Source organism: Pan troglodytes, chromosome 3 (genome assembly GCF_028858775.2).
Source record: "Pan troglodytes isolate AG18354 chromosome 3, NHGRI_mPanTro3-v2.0_pri, whole genome shotgun sequence".
In the NCBI taxonomy this organism is placed as follows: domain Eukaryota; kingdom Metazoa; phylum Chordata; class Mammalia; order Primates; family Hominidae; genus Pan; species Pan troglodytes.
In genome coordinates, this window is record NC_072401.2 from 149,302,547 (window position 1) to 149,322,290 (window position 19,744).

General features: G+C 38.3%; 1 protein-coding gene and 1 long non-coding RNA gene across 4 annotated transcripts in view; one reads left to right on the plus strand and one right to left on the minus strand.

Annotated features, from left to right (window-relative positions):
• EDNRA (endothelin receptor type A) overlaps positions 1-19,744 on the plus strand; it is a 65,019-nt gene that overhangs the window by 39,545 nt on the left and 5,730 nt on the right. For 2 of the 3 annotated variants that reach the window (XR_002943640.3, XM_001149597.7), the window contains exons 3-5: positions 435-562; positions 13,022-13,220; positions 16,404-16,556. Coding sequence is in view for 1 of the 3 variants with exons in the window: in XM_001149597.7 (XP_001149597.1) it covers positions 435-562; positions 13,022-13,220; positions 16,404-16,556 (480 nt within the window). In the remaining 2 variants the exon portion in view is untranslated. Of the gene's footprint in view, positions 1-434; positions 563-13,021; positions 13,221-16,208; positions 16,557-19,744 lie in introns of all 3 variants that reach the window. The other variant, XR_010156349.1, reaches the window with a different exon arrangement.
• LOC107974436 (uncharacterized) overlaps positions 1-19,744 on the minus strand; it is a 47,482-nt gene that overhangs the window by 27,133 nt on the left and 605 nt on the right. The window contains exons 2-4 of the long non-coding RNA XR_002943641.3: positions 17,666-17,738; positions 13,010-13,156; positions 6,840-7,080 (exon numbers count right to left, since the gene is read on the minus strand). This is a non-coding gene — a long non-coding RNA (uncharacterized LOC107974436). The remainder of the gene's footprint in view (positions 1-6,839; positions 7,081-13,009; positions 13,157-17,665; positions 17,739-19,744) is intronic.

The window sequence follows — 19,744 nt, forward strand, 5'->3', positions numbered from 1 at the left end:
TGAGCTGTCTCCCAAAATCCCAAACTTTTACTACTGTTTGAAAAGTAGGCAGCATGACTAGTTGATGTGAGATCAAAGGCACATCTCTTCTGTTATTAAATTGTATTATATAACTATAATATATTTAATATATAAGTATGTATTATATTAATACACTATATTAATTTTATGTATTAAATATATATCACAATATATTCATGTTACTACATATTAATAATAATAAATTATATCTCTATATCTTTCCAGACTAAAAATTGCTGAGGCTTTAAAATACAAAAGAAAAAAATAACAATTGTAATACTCTTTTGCTACAGTGCTAACTGAAAAGCACTGTGAATAAAATTTAGAAGTTGGGACGCATAACTAAAACTGTAAGTGCCCACATGCTCCGTGCCAGCTCTACCATTTCTTACTACTGTGTCTCCTTCTTTCAGCTGCTGGCTGGGCGCTGGCCTTTTGATCACAATGACTTTGGCGTATTTCTTTGCAAGCTGTTCCCCTTTTTGCAGAAGTCCTCGGTGGGGATCACCGTCCTCAACCTCTGCGCTCTTAGTGTTGACAGGTAATGTGGTTCTTTCCCTTTGCTCTTTGGCTGGGCTTAGAAAAGCATTTTTCTCAAAAAGAAGACAAGTCAAGAGAATTGGTGCCCAGGACAGCTGTTGATTAGCTTCAAGTGAATTAAAGCATTAACCATCTTGCCTTTGCTGTTTAGAATTGCCTTCCACATTTGCTGATTATTAGCCATCTTTGGCTCAGACAATCATGTACCTAGAGCATTTTATCAAGAATACCCATTTGACGCCCTTTTGGCAATAAAGTGAAAATTAACATATTAGATGGAATAAACTTTGTGAAAAGGAGATTCCAGGATATGCAAATCCTATATTTCACCTGGTAAATTTATCATAAAAAAAGATACTGTTCAATTATATCTGTAATGTTTAATTAATTGAGTGAGAGGTAAGTGCACCATATTGCTATGTTCTTCACCCTGCCTTTTTGAAAGACTGAAATGTTTCATAAGTTTTAAAAAGAGTGCAACACCAGAAGCATCCCTTTATCCAATTCTGAAAACTCCATCAAATGTCCCGAAGTCTTTCCAGAATCCGCACGCATGATTGTTAAGCGTTCTCTAAAGAAGCCCTTCTGAATTCTGTGAACTTCTAGATGGTATTTTCTTTACCTTCTGGTTTTCATAGCAGCAATTATAAGAATGAAATTAGGAACTTTATAACATATTCTGTGGCACTCTGTTATATTTACTATAATCTCACACAAGTGGTGTATAATGGCCTATTTAATTAGCCTACATACAATTTAGAAGAGGTTTTCATTCTAACTCATTCCCTGACAATCACTTTATCAGGGAACCTGAGTCTCCTCATTATAGAAATAAAAGTCTCACTCTTCTAAAGAACATTAAAGAGTTTACAGATATTCTGTTATTTTACATTTATAATTATTGTTAGGACAAAAATTGTTACTGTTAAAACATAAAAATGTGCATTCAATCAGCAATTAGAAAATTAGAATGGTATCCTTGATATAAATTTATGTCAGCTGGGCACGGTGGCTCACACCTGTAATCCTAGCACTTTAGAAGGCCAAGGTGGGCTGACTTCTTGAGCCCAGGAGTTTGAAACTAGTCTGAGTAACATAGGAAAACCCCATCTCTACCAAAAATACAAAAAATTAGCTGGACATGGTGATGCATGCCTGTAGTCCCAGCTATTCAGGAGGCTAAGGTGGGAGAATCACCTGAGCCCAGGAATAAATAAATAAATAAATGACTATAACTGTGAAACACAAAATAAAAATGTATTATTAAAAATAAAACACAAAAAATAATTTCATTAGTAATTTAAAACACAATCATACCTTTGACAAAAATGTTCCCATTGCGATGGTAAACACAAAGATCAGAAATAATTTTATCATCTATTAATAAGACCCTTCAGTGATTTGTAGGAAAGTCTAGGGTCTCTTTGGGTTACACTTACATTATATTAGATGTTAAAGGCTGCTGCATAAAAACACTTACATACCATAGGTGGCCACTGTATAATCTCGAGATCATGGTACCTTAGACCATAAAAAGCTGAATAAACACTTATGATGTGGATTTGATTCACTAATAAATTCTCACTCTGATGTTCCCACTGCCAGCATCCCAACATCATTTCTTCTTTCATTCAAAATGTTATGTTATCTAAAAATTAAAAGCATTAAATTGCACCTATTACATTGCTAATACAAGTAAAATTTTTCCTGTATTCATCAAGCTGCATATCAAGTTACATTTCTTTCAGAGATGTAACCATGTATTTTCATTATAATATCTAATTAAATTTTTTAGTTATAACTCTAAAATTCATGTAGAGAAAAGAAATGGGAAAATAATCATGACATTTTGAAAAAAGAACAATGTGTCCTACACACATGTTCTTCCTATATGATTTTTGTTTTTATTAAAATACAGGGTCTTGCTCTGTCACCCGGACTAGAATGCAGTGGCCTATATGGTCATTTTAAATGCTATAAAGCTACAATGTTTTAAACAATGTAATGCAAACCCATGAACACACTGACGAATCAGTGGGAAAACTCGACTCAGGTGCTGGAATACACAAGAATGTATTAATAATATAGGCTGAAATCACTTTGAATATAATCGGGGGAGGAAAGATTTATCAATAAATTATGCTATTTAGCCATCTGAGGGAAAAAGCATGTTAAAGTCTTCTGTACGTATCAATAATAATATTTATAATTATTACCATTTATTGAATATTACTAAGTGTTAGGCCCTATTGAAAATACTTTACAAAAATTAGTTTAGGGCTGGGTGAGGTGGCTCATGCCTGTAATCCCAGCACTTTGTGAGGCCAAGGTGGGCAGATCACTTGAAGCCAGGAGGTCAAGACCAGGCTGCCCAACAGGTGAAACCCCATCTCTACAAATAATACAAAAATTAGCCAGCCATGCTGGTAGGCATCTATAGTCCCAGCTGCTTGGGAGGCTAAGGCACAAGAATCGCTGAACCCGGGAGGTGGAAGTTGCAGTGAGCCGAGATTAGACAACAGCAGCTGCACTCCAGGCTGGGGGATGGAGTGAGACTCTGTCTCAAAAAAAAAAAAAAAATTTGTTTATGTAACTGTGATAGTTGGTGTGTTATCTCCACTTTACAGATAGGGAAGCTGAGGTTGAAAGAGATTAACCAAGTCAGCATGGCTACTAAGTGCTGGAGCCACTAATCAAATGTTGGTAGTCTGCATTCTTAACCACTATACTCAAGCACATAAAAACTCAAACCATTGTTGATGAAGAAAGCCAAACTCTGAACAATAGTTGAAGAGATGTATTCTGAACCAAATGTGAAGACCATGACCCGTGACACAGCCTCAGGAAGTCCCGAGAACCTGTGCCCAAGGTTGTTGAGTTACAGTTTAATTTTATACATTTTAGGGAGACAGAAGTTACAGGCAAAAACATAAATCCATACATGTAAGGTTTACAGTGGTTTGGCCTGGAAACATGGGACATCTTGAAATGGAGGTTGGGTGAGGAGGGCAGGGTGGTGCTTCCAGGTCACAGGTGGATTCAAAGATTTCCTGACTGGCATTTAGTTGAAAGAGTTAAGTTTTGTCTAAAGATTTGAAGTCAGCAAATGCTGACAAGAAGTGCTTGGGGTTAGGATAAGGGGGTTGTGGAAGCCAAGGTTCTATGTAGATGAAGCCTCCAGGTAGTATGAGAATAGATAGTAAATGCCTCTTATCAGATCTTAAAAGGTGCCAGACTCTTAGTTAAATCTCTCCTGGATCAGGAAAAGACCTGGAAATGGAAGGGAATTATCTACAGAATGTAAATTTTCTCCACAAGAGATGCCTATACAGGGCCATTTCAAAATAAGTCAAAGAAATATATTTTGGAGTGAAATACTTCTATTTCTTTCAGGGCCTTCTCTCTGTCATGTGATGCTATACTAGAGTGTGCTTGGGATTTGGTATGTCACTGCTACAGAGAGTCTGTTTTGTTAGGTTTTTTTTTTTTTTTTTTGAGATGGAGTCTTGCTCTGTGGCCCAGGCTAGAGTGCAGTGGCTTGATCTCGGCTCACTGCAAGCTCTGCCTCCCAGGTTCTCGCCATTCTCCTGCCTCAGCTTCCGGAGTAGCTGGGACTACAGGTGCCCACCACCACGCCTGGCTTATTTTTTGTATTTTTAGTAGAGACGGGGTTTCACCGTGTTAGCCAGGATGGTTTCGATCTCCTGATCTCGTGATCCACCCGCCTCGGCCTCCCAAAGTGCTGGGATTTACAGGCATGAGCCACCGCGCCCGTCCTGTTTTGTTAGTCTTAAGATCTGTTCTAACGTTAATGCTGGCCTGTTGTGCCTAAATTCCAAAGAGAGGAAAGTATGAAGAGGCAGGTCCGACATCCCCTTCCCATCATGGCCTGAACTCGTATTTTAGGTTTCTTTGAAATCCCCTTGGCCAAGAGGAGGGGTCCATTCAGTCATTTGAGGGGCTTAGAATTTTATTTTTGTTTATACCATAAAGGAGTAGAAGAAAATAGACTATCTTTTTGATCTCTGGAAAGGGAAGGAAGACCCTTCTGAACTTTAAAAGAATGGTAGAAATGCTGGATAAAATTATAAATGTATTTTAAGATATAGTATTTTAAAACCTTCGGATTAAACATTCATAAAACTTAAAAAAAAAAAAGTAATAAGCTGGGAAAAATTGTCACTCCTCCCACAGGCCCAGGGGGCAGAGCTGGTTCCTCCTCACTTTTTTGTTCTGCCTCCTCTTTCTTCCTTGGGGGGATCTCGGAGCATCATGCGGAGCTTCAATCATGCCCAGTGTTGAGTCGGGGAGATAGTGGGAAAGTTAGGTCATAGATTCCTATATCTAGTGTCGGGTCACCTCACCCATACCACCTCCTCTCTTCATCTCATGCATGAAGAAAAAGAAATAAGATGTTCCATCATGATAAATAGTTGTGTATCAAATGAAATGTGAGTCATTCTTAGTTAAAAAGAAAGGAAGGACTGAAGGAAGGAAGGGAAGGAAAAGAAAGAAAAGAAAAAAAAGAAAAGAAAGTAAGAAAACATGATGCCAAGAATCTATCTCATTAAGATTTGATCTGAATTGTAGATCAAGGAGATGAACTATTTTAAAATTCCACTCTCACAAAAATCAGCCTTAATCCAAAAGGTTTTTCCTTGAAAATAAACTAATCATTCTTTGTTCCCTAGACACACACTTTACTATTTTTACATTTCATTTGGTATTGACCCTCAGCTTCAGGACTTGTATGTAGGGAATCTATTTGACATTTCTATTTCAAAAGCTTTCACACGAGAGAATGAATCATTCACACTTAATTCCTGAAGATAAGATTCCATTTGCTTTAACTCTTAATTTGGTTGCATTATATTCTACTACTACAAAAAAAATAAGAATAAAAAATAAAAAACACTTTTTAAAATGAAACAAGGAATGAAAAGGGAGTTTGGAACCTGTTGCAGTTTGTGAATCCCTGCTTTCATTTTATGAGCTGAATAAATTATGGCCCAGGACAAAGAGTTCCCATGATTTTTTTACACAGTATTTTAAAAACATAATTATCTCACATTTCAGAGTTGTTTGAAAGAAAATGAGAGAAACCTTACATCCAAGTTCTATAGGATTTCTTTATTACTTCATTAATCAATGATTACAGAATGATGTAAGATCAAAGAAAAGATCTAGCTTTCTCACTATCAGCTTTTAATCTGAATAAGGTAAACAGGACTGAGAGAAAGCACATGATTTCTGCCAGAATGGATAGGCTTTCATTGCTAATTTCAACTACGGACTTGTCTCAGTTTAACCTTTTGAATAATTCCTCCGCAAATCTAGTTTCACATCTTTGGTCATTTGAGAAAAAGACAAATCAGGAACTGAAGAAGTTCAGAAACAAATTTGGACCCCTATCCAGCTTTCTTGTTGAATTATCTTTTTAATTCTAAGGCAGTATACTTCTATAATGAATAAACTTTTCCCAACAAAAATGAATAACCAGCCATTACCAGCTATCAAAATAGGTATTTTTACATGCTGAAAGTGACAAGTTTTATATATTACTTTGAGTTTGTTTGGAGGCAAAAAAAAAAAAAAGCAGCAGGAGCGGGGGGGTAGGAGGGATCACTGTTGTTCTTTGCAAAGTCGTGTTAAAGTGGAAGATGATGATGATGGGGTCAGACCAGTAAAAAGGTCTGGGTACAGATCCAACTTGTTAAAAGTTGCCTGGGGAAGAAGGCTATAAAAAGATAAAACTCTTTTAACAACTATTCCAGAGTGATGTGTTATTAGATACTTGGAAAAGTTGCAAAGATCCATTAATGAGGCAGCTTTGTTTTATATGGCTGAAAAGCTGATGTCAGTTCTTGAACCCATCATTTCAAATAATTGCTCAGTGGTCTCTCTGATATTCTCAAAGGTATATCCTAACTCAAGAAACATGAAGGTGGTTTTCAGAAAAACCTCTTTGTTTGAGTTGGACTTGGTTTCTCCTTATTTTCCTGGTGTTATGGTTTTCTATTGCACTATGACAATAGTGAAGACACAGAGGAAGGGTCTGAGCCGGAAGACATGAGCAGGGAACTGGACAAAGTCCAAGGCTGGCTAGGGCAATAGGATCTTATTTGGGAGTCTGTTCACTATCGTACTGAGTTATTTGTTCTTTTGTCTTATTCTATTGTCAAGATCAGGCAACTGGTTAATTTTGCTACCCCATTTCTCTTTGATAACTACCTCAAAACTTAGCAATTCAGAACAACAACCGTTTTATCATATCTCACCATGTTGAAGGTCAGGAATTTGGGCAATTCTTCTGCTCCTTGTCACTTCACCTGGGGTTGGTGGACTTCAGCTGACTCTGAGCTTGTGTCAGAGGTCCAACACTCACATGCCTGGCACCTTGGCAGGGACGGCTGGATGTCTGAGCTCAGCAGAGCCCATCTCCCCCTCCACGTAGTCTCAGGGTCCTCTCTGTTTTTGCTCCAGCAGGCTCAAGGCTCCTTTCAGAGGCGAGACCTGGAACTGCAAAACATCATTCTAGCCACACTCAATTGATCAAAGTAGTCACAGGCCAGCTCAATTTAAGAACTCAACTGAAGAAGTGGTAAAGCATTTGCAGCTGTCTTTTAATTCACCACACCTGATTCTCTTCTAAATTGGAATTGGCCAAGCAGTTGCAGTGGCTCAGCCTTAGGAGGCCGAAGCAGGAGGATGGCTTGAAGTCAGGAATTCAAGACTACCCTGGGCAACATAGCGAGATCCTTGTCCCTACAAAAAATATTTTTAAAAATTAGCCTGGCATGGTGGTGGGCACCAATAGTCCCAGCTACTAGGGAGCCTGAGATAGGAGGATCCCTTAAGGGAGCACAGGTTCTGGAGGCTGCAGCTATGATTGTGCCACTGCACTTCAGCCTGGATGACAGAGTAAGACCCTATCTCTAAAAAAGAATTCTTCCTGCTAGCATTTAGCTTCCAAACCTCCATATGGTATGAGAGATATAAATCATTAACAACCATTACAAATGATCAAGTTTGCTGTTAATTAAAGATGTGCAGAGGTAAAGATAGGGGCGGCACTGTACCTTATGGAAGTGGTAAATAAGAATAAATAATAAATTCTAACACAGGCAAGCATTCATTAACAGGCACTTGGTAGAAACTTCTTTCTTAAGGCACTTCAGCCACCTATTTATTCCCTGATCCAGTAATCCCACTCAAGATAATTAATCCAGAAGAATCATTCAGAAAGAGAAAAAAAATTATGTGTACAAACAAGCTTATAGGTGTCTTATTCACAGCTGTGAAACACTAGAAATGATGTGAACATAGAAAAAAGATTCCAGTAAATTATATCAAAATCTTGTTATACTGTGTAGCCATTAAATCGATAAGGGCCATACCCATGTAGAAACATAGGAGAGTATTTTTAATGTAAATAAAGCTAAAATTTAAAAATTGTGAGTCATATGATTATAGTCTATTCAAACTATGCCTGTGAGAATCAAAACAAGAAAAGAATAAAAAAATAGATTTTGTCGAAGTGGTATCTTTTTAATTTGTTTTATTTTATAATGTTTTAAAGTTCTTTCACGAATAAGCATTTTTAAACTTAATGACTATCCCAGACCACACCTTCAAGATTCAATAAACATGCATTAAATGCCTCTGGCCCTAATAACATGTAAAAATCTATTTATAGGCACACGCACTAACAAACATCTTTACATGAATAAAATATATATTTTATACTTTTATTTTGGCCTATCACATGACAGGGTACAAGGTGATATAATGCGAAAAGGCTCTACCGGGAGTTGGCAGCCCTGAGCCATGGTCCAGACGCCCCAGGTTCACTGGAGACCAGGCAGAGGATGCGACAAGATGCCAGCTCTCAGGTTCCCAACTGGAACATATGGGGCAGAAAGATCAGCCCATAGATCCCTCCTTTAAATTATTGAATCTGGTCCTCTAAAAGTATTAGCTTTTAATCTGTGGCCTAATTCATGGCTAGCTTGAAAAATAGGAAAATGATCAGAATGTAGTGTGCTATTAGCTTTAGCCAATTAAGGTAAGGTAAGGTTACACAGTACATCTGTGTAAACATAACTCTTAGAATTATGCTGACTGATTCTTCACCAGAATTCCCTAGAGATTAAGAATTCCCTGGCCAATTAAGGTGAGGTAAGGTACATGTGTGGTAACAGGCATGAAAACGCCAACAAAAAGACACTTCATTCAACAGGTATTTATTTGGCACTTGTTCTAGGTATTGTGACCAACATACAAAATGTCAGCCTTTATGAAGCTTATATGCTTTTCTTCACTTTTTTCTTTTCTTTCTTTCTTTCTTTTTTTTTTTTTTTTTCAGACAGGGTCTTACTCTGTCACCCAGGCTGGAGTGCAGTGCCATGATCAGGGATCGCTGCAGGCTCAACCTCCCTGGGCTCAGGGGATCCTCCCACCCCAGCCTCCCAAGTAGCTGGGACTATAGGCATGCACCACCATGCCTGGCTAATTTTCGTATTTTTGTAGAGATGGAATTTCACCATGTTGCCCAGGGTGTCAAGCGATCACCCCCCTCAGCCTTCCAAAGTGCTGGGATTGCAGGCATAAACCATCGTACCCGGCTGGGAACTTATATTCTAAAGGAGAGGGGAGAGCATAGATGATAAACCAAATAAATAAATAGAACATTGTTGGTCACATTGTAGTGCTATGGGGAAAAATGAATCAGGGTGAGAGAGACAATTCTGGAGGGGGAGTTGGCAAACTTAAGTAGGGTCTCCAGGGAAGGCTTCTGTGAAAAACTGCAATTGAGTAAAAATCGGAAGGAAGTGAGGAAGCAGCTCTGAGGACACCTGTAGGCATTCTCACAGGGGTGGGAAGCCACTGGGGGGTTTGGAGCAGAGGGTGCTATGGTCTGACGTAACAGCCTCACTCCAGTTGCTATGTTCAGACGAGGCTGTGGCAAAGCAAGGTGGACATAGGAAGATCAGTTAGGAAGCTATGGCAATCATCAAGGCACTGCGATAACAGGTACGATGGTGAAAAATGGTTGCATTTGGATATATCTTGAAGGAAGTTGTTGCAAGATTTGCTGAAGGATTGGATGTGTGGTGGAAGAGGAGTGAAATCTAACCCAATGTTTGGGGCCAGAGACGGGAAAAACTGCAGAAAGGTTTAGCCGCAAGGAAGACAAGGAGTCTGATTTGGGGGTGTTTAGATGCCTGTTAGGTGTCCTAGTGGAGCTCGCAAGTAGGCAGTTGGAGGTACAAGTCTAGAGTTAAAGGTGAGGCACCAGGCTAGAGGTATAAATTTAGGAATTACCGCTAGATGGATAGTTAAATGACACTAAAGCCACGAGACTAGATGAGATCACCAAAGGAGAGCGCATAGATAGAAAAAACGTCTGAGCACTAAGCCCTCAGACAAATCCAATACTAAGAATTTGTGGAGAAAGCGGGGTCCAGCCAGGTAAATGAGAAGGAATGGCCAGTAAGTCAGAAGGAAAACTGGGAGATTGTGGTGGAAACCAAGTGAAGAAAGCATTTCAGAGAGGAGGGATTCTTTCTGGAACAGCAGTTGTCAGTGGTGGAATCTACACTTGCAGATTTTCCATGACAACTGAAGATGTCATGGATATACAGAGAGAGATGTATATACATACTGACTAGATGGAAGGCTGTTTATAATCGCACCTCATGAGAAAAGCATATTTGTGTGTCAGTGTGTTGTGCCATTATATTCCAAATAGAAATCAGTTTTGAAACATCCAGTGTTTCATGGTTTCCATACTTTTCCCCACCTCCATTATCACAAATGATTGTTTCTAATTGTTCTTATGGTTGTTTTCCCCTTATCTCATGGAGATGTTATCGAGATCTGTGTGATTATAAATGGAAAATATTCTAATTTTCAGTGAGTGGGTTAATGAAGGAGCAGACTGATCATGAATTATTTGCTAAACTAGACTCTAAAAATGACTTCTACTTATTTGTGAATGTTGAATTTACATTGGATTATGGATGTGTAATATTCTGGGAACTCATGGCGCTTTATAAAAATGAAGTTGGTCTGTGGGCATGTTCATCATAAGAACATGTTGACCATATTTTATTCCTTAAGCCACTTTTCACCCCAAATCCTGGCAAGGAAATCAGGTTTTCTTACTCTCTAATGAAATAGGGTGTTTTATTTAAATCACCTTCCCTGGTAAACAACTTGAGAGAAGGGAAGAAGAAATAGATGTAACTCCGTTGACAGCCTTGGGATATAGACATCCTGTCTCCATTCCTCTTAGCTTTACTGGGTATCAGGCTGCCAGTTTAACAAGGGAACAAAGAAAAATAAACAATGATTTTTATCCCACTGGACAATTTATGGAAATAACCATAAATTTTAAAATTCAATCTTGATTATATCATAAAAGGATTTTCTTGGTCTGTTTGCCTAGCTGTATTTTATCCCATTTTGAAATAATCTGGACTTTTTTGAGATTTGTATTGTGCACAAATCTTATTTACCCTAAAAATATTTTATAAAACATTTCTCCAGTAAATTGTGCTATATAATATGCCATGTGGCATCATCGTAAAATACCCAAATCTGTACATGCTCATCTCTAGGGAATTCTGGTGAAGAAACAGTCAACATAATTCTAAGAGTTGTGTTTTCACAGATGTACTGTGTAAATGTACTGAGACAGTACAATATAACTGATGGGGGCTTGTCTTGGTGGATATGGGTAGCTTGTATGTTGCCTTGGCTTTATTGATTAATCTTCTACATTACTTTGCATGTCCTGCAAACCCATGAGCACCTGTCTCCAATGCATTCGGTCTGTTTTACAGCCTTCTGGCACTATCTAATGAAAACTATAAAAAGAAAATGTTTCTTTTCCATTACGGCAGCAACAAAAATTTCAGGAATGAGGCCACAAAAATACCATACCATGTCACAGGTCTCTTCTTAATAGTAAGTCTAAAAGCAGTTAGCATTAGACCTTCACATCAGGTCAAAGAACATAGAATTTCTAAACCAAACCTTCCCTAGACATAACATTTAAATGTGATTATTATCACTAAAATAGTGAAGTAAAAAATAGGGTGAGCATAATTTCTTATTATCAGTTTTTTGATTGACATAATCAGTCACATTTATGTTATATACTCTGTATGAACCATTCTTTTCTGTTAGATTGTAAACCCTAAAGATTAGGAACCAAAGTATCTTTAAATAAGTTTTATCTGCTCTAGCACAGGGCCATAATGGGAGTGATATAATCCCTCTTTGACATTTACCACAAATAGGTATTTACTAAAACTGCCACCTGGTACAAGCCCACTGTGCTCATATAAGAAGGGAGGAAACAATGGAATATCTGTGGTGGTTATTCACTCAAGGATATCTAGGCCCACTTCATAGATAATGCTTTAAGATTTCTTTTTTTATTTTATAAAGAGGAATAACATATTACTATAACAAGTACCAGCAGCTTTCATGATCCCTCCCATCCATCCAATTTCTCTCCCAGCTTAAAAAACATAGGCACAACTGTCTGTTACCGCCACATTCTAAACTCTCCTAAGATTTCACTAGACCAGATAAAGACCTCAGACTCAGGCCTGCCACGCAGTTGATTTCCAAATGGGTGGAACTCTTAAAAGCCCCACTTGTAGCCGGGTGTGGTGGCTCACGCCTGTAATCCCAACACTTTGGGAGGCCAAGGCGGTCAGATCACGAGATCAGGAGATCGAGACCATCCTGGCTAACACAATGAAACCCCATCTCTACTAAAAATACAAAAGCAAAATTAGCCGGGTGTGGTGGCGGGCACCTGTAGTCCCAGCTACTCGGGAGGCTGAGGCGGCAGAATGACGTGAACCCAGGAGGCAGAGCTTGCAGTGAGCTGAGATCCTGCCGCTGAACTCCAGCCTGGCAGCCTGGGTGACAGAGCAAGACTCCGTCTCAAAAAAAAAAAAAAACGGCCAGGCACAGTGGCTCACTCCTGTAATCCCAGCACTTTGGGAGGCCAAGGCGGACGGATCACGAGGTCAGGAGATCGAGACCATCCTGGCTAGCATGGTGAAACCCCGTCTCTACTAAAAAAAAAAATACAAATAATTAGCCGGGCGTGGTGGCAGGTGCCTGTAGTCCCAGCTACTCGGGAGGCTGAGGCAGGAGAATGGCGTGAACCCAGGAGGCAGAGCTTGCAGTGAGCCGAGATGGCACCACTGCACTCCAGCCTGAGAGACAGAGCGAGACTTTGCCTCAAAAAAAAAAAAAAAAAAAAAAAAAAAAAAAAAAAAACCACTTGGTTTTCATACCAAGACTCAGAAAATTCCTAAAAAGACAATTACTGGTATTGGCAATGGGGAGGAACTTCCCAGCACTTACAATTTTTGTTTAATTGAAATACATTTAAATTTTCCTAACAACTTGGTTCCATTACCCTTTTTTTCAGGTACAGAGCAGTTGCCTCCTGGAGTCGTGTTCAGGGAATTGGGATTCCTTTGGTAACTGCCATTGAAATTGTCTCCATCTGGATCCTGTCCTTCATCCTGGCCATTCCTGAAGCGATTGGCTTCGTCATGGTACCCTTTGAATATAGGGGTGAACAGCATAAAACCTGTATGCTCAATGCCACATCAAAATTCATGGAGGTACTAAACGTTTCAAAGGAATTAACTGGGGAAGGGAGGAGGGCCTCCGTTAGACTTCACCACCTTGAGACTCGATGACATCGCCACAATGCCAAGTGTGCTTTCTTCTGTCAAATATTCCTCAGTTGCATGAAAAGCAGATGTTAAACCTGTGTCTAGATTCTTGAATAGAACAGTTATGTTGGCTTTCACTCTTGTATTATACCACAATGGTAGACACATCTGTTATTCTGCACCAAACCACTAAGAATACCAAAGCAAATTTACTAAGAGGGACTAGATGTGTGTGTGTGTGTGTATGTGTGTGTATGTGTGTGTGTGTATATATATATATATACACACATATGTTATTTGTTTTTATAATAATGAATACAACACAACAATTTCCATCTGGAAGACGTGCTGATGTTTATCTTATGTCACTTGGGGAGAAGCACATTTCTCACATTCTTTAAAGATGGATTTACTAATTCAAAGTAGAGAGTAGTACTTACATGTACTTATATTAGTACGGTTTCTATGTCTAATATACAAATAATATAAAATTGTAGAACTTTTTAAAAGAATATTTTGGTTTAACAAATTCAGTTGTTGCTTTTTTTAGTACACCTGACCATATTAATGTTTTTCTGAAAAGCTTAATCACATGACTGTTTTGGGAAACCTATTTAAAATGCATCTTTTCTTTGCAAAACTAGTTACATGTGGACTGAGGAGGAAAACCAAAAGGACAACTATTTCTCTTAAATCAGTATAATTTAGTGCTTTGATGTAAGTTTCATGTAGGTCACATTCCACATGTAATTATTTACAGACATCTCAAGGTATGCTTTCCCAACTTGGAAAATTCACAGAATTCATGGTTTTACAGTTGACCAGTTATCCTGCTTGGAAATTCTTGTTTTAAAATTAAAAGTGCTCATGAAAACTGCCAAACTAACAACTTAAAATTGAAGTTTCTTACTGGGTTAGTCTTCAAAGTGAAAAACAAAGTAGACAGTAGGAGATTGTCAGAATTTGGGCAGTGTGAATAAGCAATCTAGATATTCCAGATGCAAACATTAGAGAAAAGAGGTTCACTATAAGAAGGAGCTTACTAATCCTTAGAGCCAGACAAAATGAAATGGGCTGTTTCATAAAGACTGTCTCCTATCTAGACGTGTTCAAGTAAAGGGTAGCTACCCTTCAGGCATGGGCGGGCTAGATGGTTGCAGTAAAGGGTATGAGTTGAACAGATAATTTTTTAGAGTTCATTTCAAGTCTGAAGTCCTGTTCTCTTTTTCTAAATTTATTTCCCCTATTTTTTTCCATTCTTGCTCTTCAACTTTACCCTAGACTGATGGTAGGCCCCTCTCTACCCATGTTGATGACGTCAGTTCCAAAGAGATGCATTACCCATTTCTCTGTGGGCCTTTGCCATGGAGGGGGCAGGGGACTCCATTCAGCCCTCTCAAGGGTCAGCCTCCAGACCCTCTGCAGCTGCTTCTGCATCATTTATACCCAGCCAGCAAATGCACCCGGAAAAAGAGGATACAAAAGAAGGGAGAATGGGTGCTCAAAGGAGTGTTCGTGTTGCACTTCAAAAGAGAGAGAGAGAGTGCTTCTGACTTTTTTTAAGTTCAGGACTGAAATCTTTCTACAGTATGTTGGGAACAGGGAAATGTTTGTGTAAGCAGTTTAGAATAAACCAACTCCTTTGGGAGTTTGCACTTAACCTGAGGATAGAATTCAGGGATCTGTGAACTTGGTTGGAAAAGAAACAACATGTTTATTTTCACTAACTTCTAACTGAATTTATCATGTCCTTCTATTATGAATGTACCCAACAAATCACCATAGTGTTTACCAGTATCATGACTTTTTCAGTAATAAAAATAGCAGACATTTTCATACGATATAACACTTGTATAATCTCAAAATATTATTTATGCTCTTCAGAACTTCAACACTTCAACAGTTCGGTAGTTATTAGAACCATCATTAGGTTTGTTATTTGTGAATAAACACAATATTACTATATCTAAATTTAATTTCTAATATTTTGATAGCTGTGCTTCAATGTAATTGGTTTCCATTGCAATCTTATGTATTTTATTTTATGCATGTAAAAGTATTATTCTCAGAAGGGATTATAGTCTTTACCAGACTTCCAAAAGGGTCTGCGGCATAAAAATAGTCAAGAACTCCTGCCCCAAATTTTTTGTCTTTAGGAACCATTTTTAGATTATTTTAATAGACATGTTATAAATGCAGCCCTCTTAGCCTCTTTCTATATTCAGAAACTGTCCCATTTTTTACAGAGCAACATGATTATTTTTTTACTGTGGGAACTGCATTGTCCTTAGTAAATTAACAATCTGAAGAAGCACTATAAGGAAAGAAAAAGCATTTCGTCCCAAGTTGGTGATTAATTTTGTGGGAAGAAGAATTTAGATATCATTTTTCATTTTCCATTTTTATAGGGTATTAAGTTTTCCTCTTTAAGCAGAAGTAAAACCGAATAATCTTGGTATTTATAAATCCTGCCCAGTTAGATAATACCAGATATGCCTTCAGTTGAGATATGCTGCCTCAATAGTTTCCAGGTGGTAAGTATTAAAGGAGAGAGAAGAGTATAGCTATTGAAGTTCAAAGCGGCTGGCTTTAAGGTCACATAGCAGGCATACCAGGCAGAGGGTTAACCCCTATTAACCAAAGCTACACAGATAAGCCATTCATAACCTTCACTGTTTCAGGTTAAATACACTTTCACCACAATAGTCAAAAGTAAAGCAGGCGCTAACAAAATTTTGAGGTTCATCAAGAAATAAAGATAAACATGTATATTCTTTTGTCTCAAAATCATGTTTTATGAGCTTTAGAAGGACATTATTTTTATTGATTAGGGCTCTTCCATTGTGTAGTTGAAACCTTCAATCTATGAAAAGTATCAAGTATCCTTGTCAAGATAATTTTTGTAAGTGCAGTTTCTTTATGTGCTGTTTAAAGCCAGGATAATTTCTGAAGCTTCCAACTGAATTGAGTTTTGAGGACCACTTCCAAACCCATCACTGCAACCAGAGAGCATGATTTTACAGATGTATCTGCAAGTTTAAAGACCTTAAAGCTACCAGAGGCACAGCATGGTTAATTGACATGACTCTGCTCCTCCTTTTCTCTTTTTTTTTTTTTTTCACTTTGAAGTTCTACCAAGATGTAAAGGACTGGTGGCTCTTCGGGTTCTATTTCTGTATGCCCTTGGTGTGCACTGCGATCTTCTACACCCTCATGACTTGTGAGATGTTGAACAGAAGGAATGGCAGCTTGAGAATTGCCCTCAGTGAACATCTTAAGCAGGTAAATCCCATGACATCATCAAAATCTGGCCAGGACTGGTTAGTCCTTGACAGCAGCAGGCCTGCAAATACCATCTTTAGTAGAATTAGCCTGATTTCCTAAAATAAAAATACTATCCTGTAACTGTTTTCTTTATAGTAATAGTGTTAGAAATTTCTTTTGTAAAAATGGGAAACCTGCTTGTAAAACAAGTGGTCCTGAAGGCTGGGCCCAAATAGAGAAGAACTATCCCTCTATTTTGCCAAGAGTGTACTGAGCATGTGTGTATGTGAGTTCGTGCATTCAGTTGGGCTTGAAACTGTACCAGGACACAAAGAAGCATGTGACTTTCTCCCCATGCAGATTTACAGTCTTGTTGTAGAAATAAAATACGCATGCAAAACAACTGGAATATAGAACCACAGGTGTGGTAAAAGTAGCCTGTGCTATGGAAAGCCAGGAAGGGTATGAGATAGAGTCATGGGGAAGCTGTTCATGGATGAGGGGGATTGAACCAGACCTTGGAGGATAAGTGGGATTTGATGGGGAAGAAGTTGACAGAGAGCATTTCAGGTGGAAGAACAGGAGTCTAGTTAGAACGTGGAATAGGAACCACGCATTTGGGGAATGGGAAAAAGGAGATGAACCTCTCTAGAGCAATGTCTAATGTGAGACTTATGCTAGGAAATGGGATCATGTACATTAGAAGAGGTAAAGTGTTGGAGGACCCAAAGTTCTAGAAGGAATTTGAACATGTCAATAGGAGGCTAATGTTGGTCCCTCCTGGGTGAAATTAGAACAGATAAAGCTGTGGGCTTTCAAGGGCAAAACTAGACTCATACTTGGCTCTCTGACCTTGGGCAAATTGCTTAATCTCTCTGAACTTCTAGTTTCTCATAATATGTATGTAATAATATATCATGGGGATTACCTGAGACATGTAAGGTGCCTAATAGTACCCAGCTCCTAGTAGGTATTAAGCAAATGTTAATTTACATTAATTCTAAGAGGAAACCTAGGACTTCAGGTAAGTTCCCTGTTGCAACAGAAAAGTATATAATGGTGGCCAACTACACCAAAAGTTAATGTGAGTTGTTGATGGAGTCTGTAAATCTGTTCTATATAATTACCATGTGCAAGCATAATTCCTCATCAGCAACTCTTCAGCTACTATACTGATTTTTCTGAGCTTCAGCTTTTCATCTGTAAATTGGGCATAATATATGAATCAATAGTATTATGAGGATCAAAAGGATGAATGTGTATGCATGTACTTTATAAAATCTAACATGCCATACAAATGGTAGCTATTATCTTTCATTGACATTTAGCAAGAAGATTACATTGAGAAATCTTAGTATGACTTTGTTCAGGCATGAAAGTTTCTAATACTCCAATTGCTTAATATGTTTACAATTATTTCCTCTCATTCTTGGAATGGAGGTAGTTAGTATGGGTTTGTGAAAAACAGTGTTTTAAAATATGGATTTTTGCATTCGCACCATGATTGAGCCTGTTTAAGCTATGAGTGGTATTTGCTGTGGAAATAATTAAATAGTTAATTATTTAATTTTGGAATAATATTAATTATTTAATTGTGGAAACAAATAATTGTCATATGCTGCTTCATGTTTACACAGCATTTTTTAAGTTTTTAAAGTGCATTTCCATTTCCATGTCTTTTTCTTATTTGATTCCTCCAAGCACCCTCTGAGATCAGTAGGCTATATATTCTTTATTATACAGGTGATTTAGAGGTTTGCTCAACCAAATGGAGATTAGAACCCAAGATTTTGTCCTCATGCAGTTAACGTTCCTTTTGGTGCCACTCAAATCTGTATCAAATCCTAAGTACAGAAGAGCAAGTGTGGCTGAAAGTCCTGCAGATGGGACTGCGGGAGAAACAGCATAGAGCACAAAACCTTGCCATCTTGACTAATACTCTGTGGGGCTCATAGTTTTGCTTCTTGCTTGGTTGTCTCTAATTTCTCCTCATCATAATGATGACAGTTTTATCAAGTAGGGGTTGTGTTCGGATGCTGGGAACACAAAACCCAAAATAACTGTTAGTTGACCAAGAAGGAGTTTATCTTTCTCCCATAGCAAAAAGTTCAGACATCAAGATTTAGTGGTCAAGCCAAGTTAGAGGCCAGGTGTCTACTGTTTTGCTGATCTTTGCTTCAGTCTCAGAAGACAGTAGCAGCAGCTCTACTTTTATATCTGATTTCCAAGCAGCAAGAGGGGAAGAACAGAAAACAACCCATCATGGGTGTGCATCAAAGGAGTGTCCCTATACTTCTCAGTAGCTCTTCCGGAAACCCATGCAATGGTTTCTATTTCATCTAACGGGTCAAAACCCTGCCAAGTGGCCATGTAGATAATTAGGCCAGGTTCCCCAGCTGCCTTAACAAATCAAGACCAGAGTGATGGTAAGGAAGACAGGAGAATGGATATTGGTTAAGCAAATATCAGACTATCATGGCAGTGTACTAATACTGCTTTTAAAAGCGTTATCATCTTTGAGTATGCACTCAGGAAAGGTAACCTCTCCCCTAATACACTGCTTTTCTATTTTTCTGGGCACAGTGTCTTTCTGGACACACAAAATGACCCTTTTAAAAAGAGCCCCCATTCCTGAAGATTTGAATATTTTATTTCTTCCCTCAGTCATTACTCCAAAGCCATATCCCAGCTAGCCCAATAACTATGAGAGGTTAAAGAACTCCCAGTTCCTTTAGCTAGAGTAGCAAGTTATGAAAACTGCCCCAGAATATTTTGAATGGCTCAGCCATTCATGTGAGTTTATTGTAGGCTTCCCAGACTTAATGTTATATGTTTCAGGTTGAGCCAGCATTACCCTTCCAGACCCTGTTTTTAATCAGTTTTATTTTGACATTAACTGATCCCAGTTACAGACAAGTTGCATTTTGTGTTCCTAGTCAGGCTTCTAAATGCATGCAATATAATACTCAAATAATGCACACCAATGAATGGTTGCAGATAATTCCTAATTTATAGATTTTCTGATCCTGAGCAGACTGAAAGGCATGCAAACCTTCCATGAAGTCCGTCCAAGGTCAGCATGTTTCAGATTTTCTAGTCATCACTGCTGATAATCCTTTACCCTCATCCTTCTGCTTGCAAACAACATATAATATTTTTATATGTCATTAAGAAACTACATGTCATTAAGAAAAGAATTTAAAGAG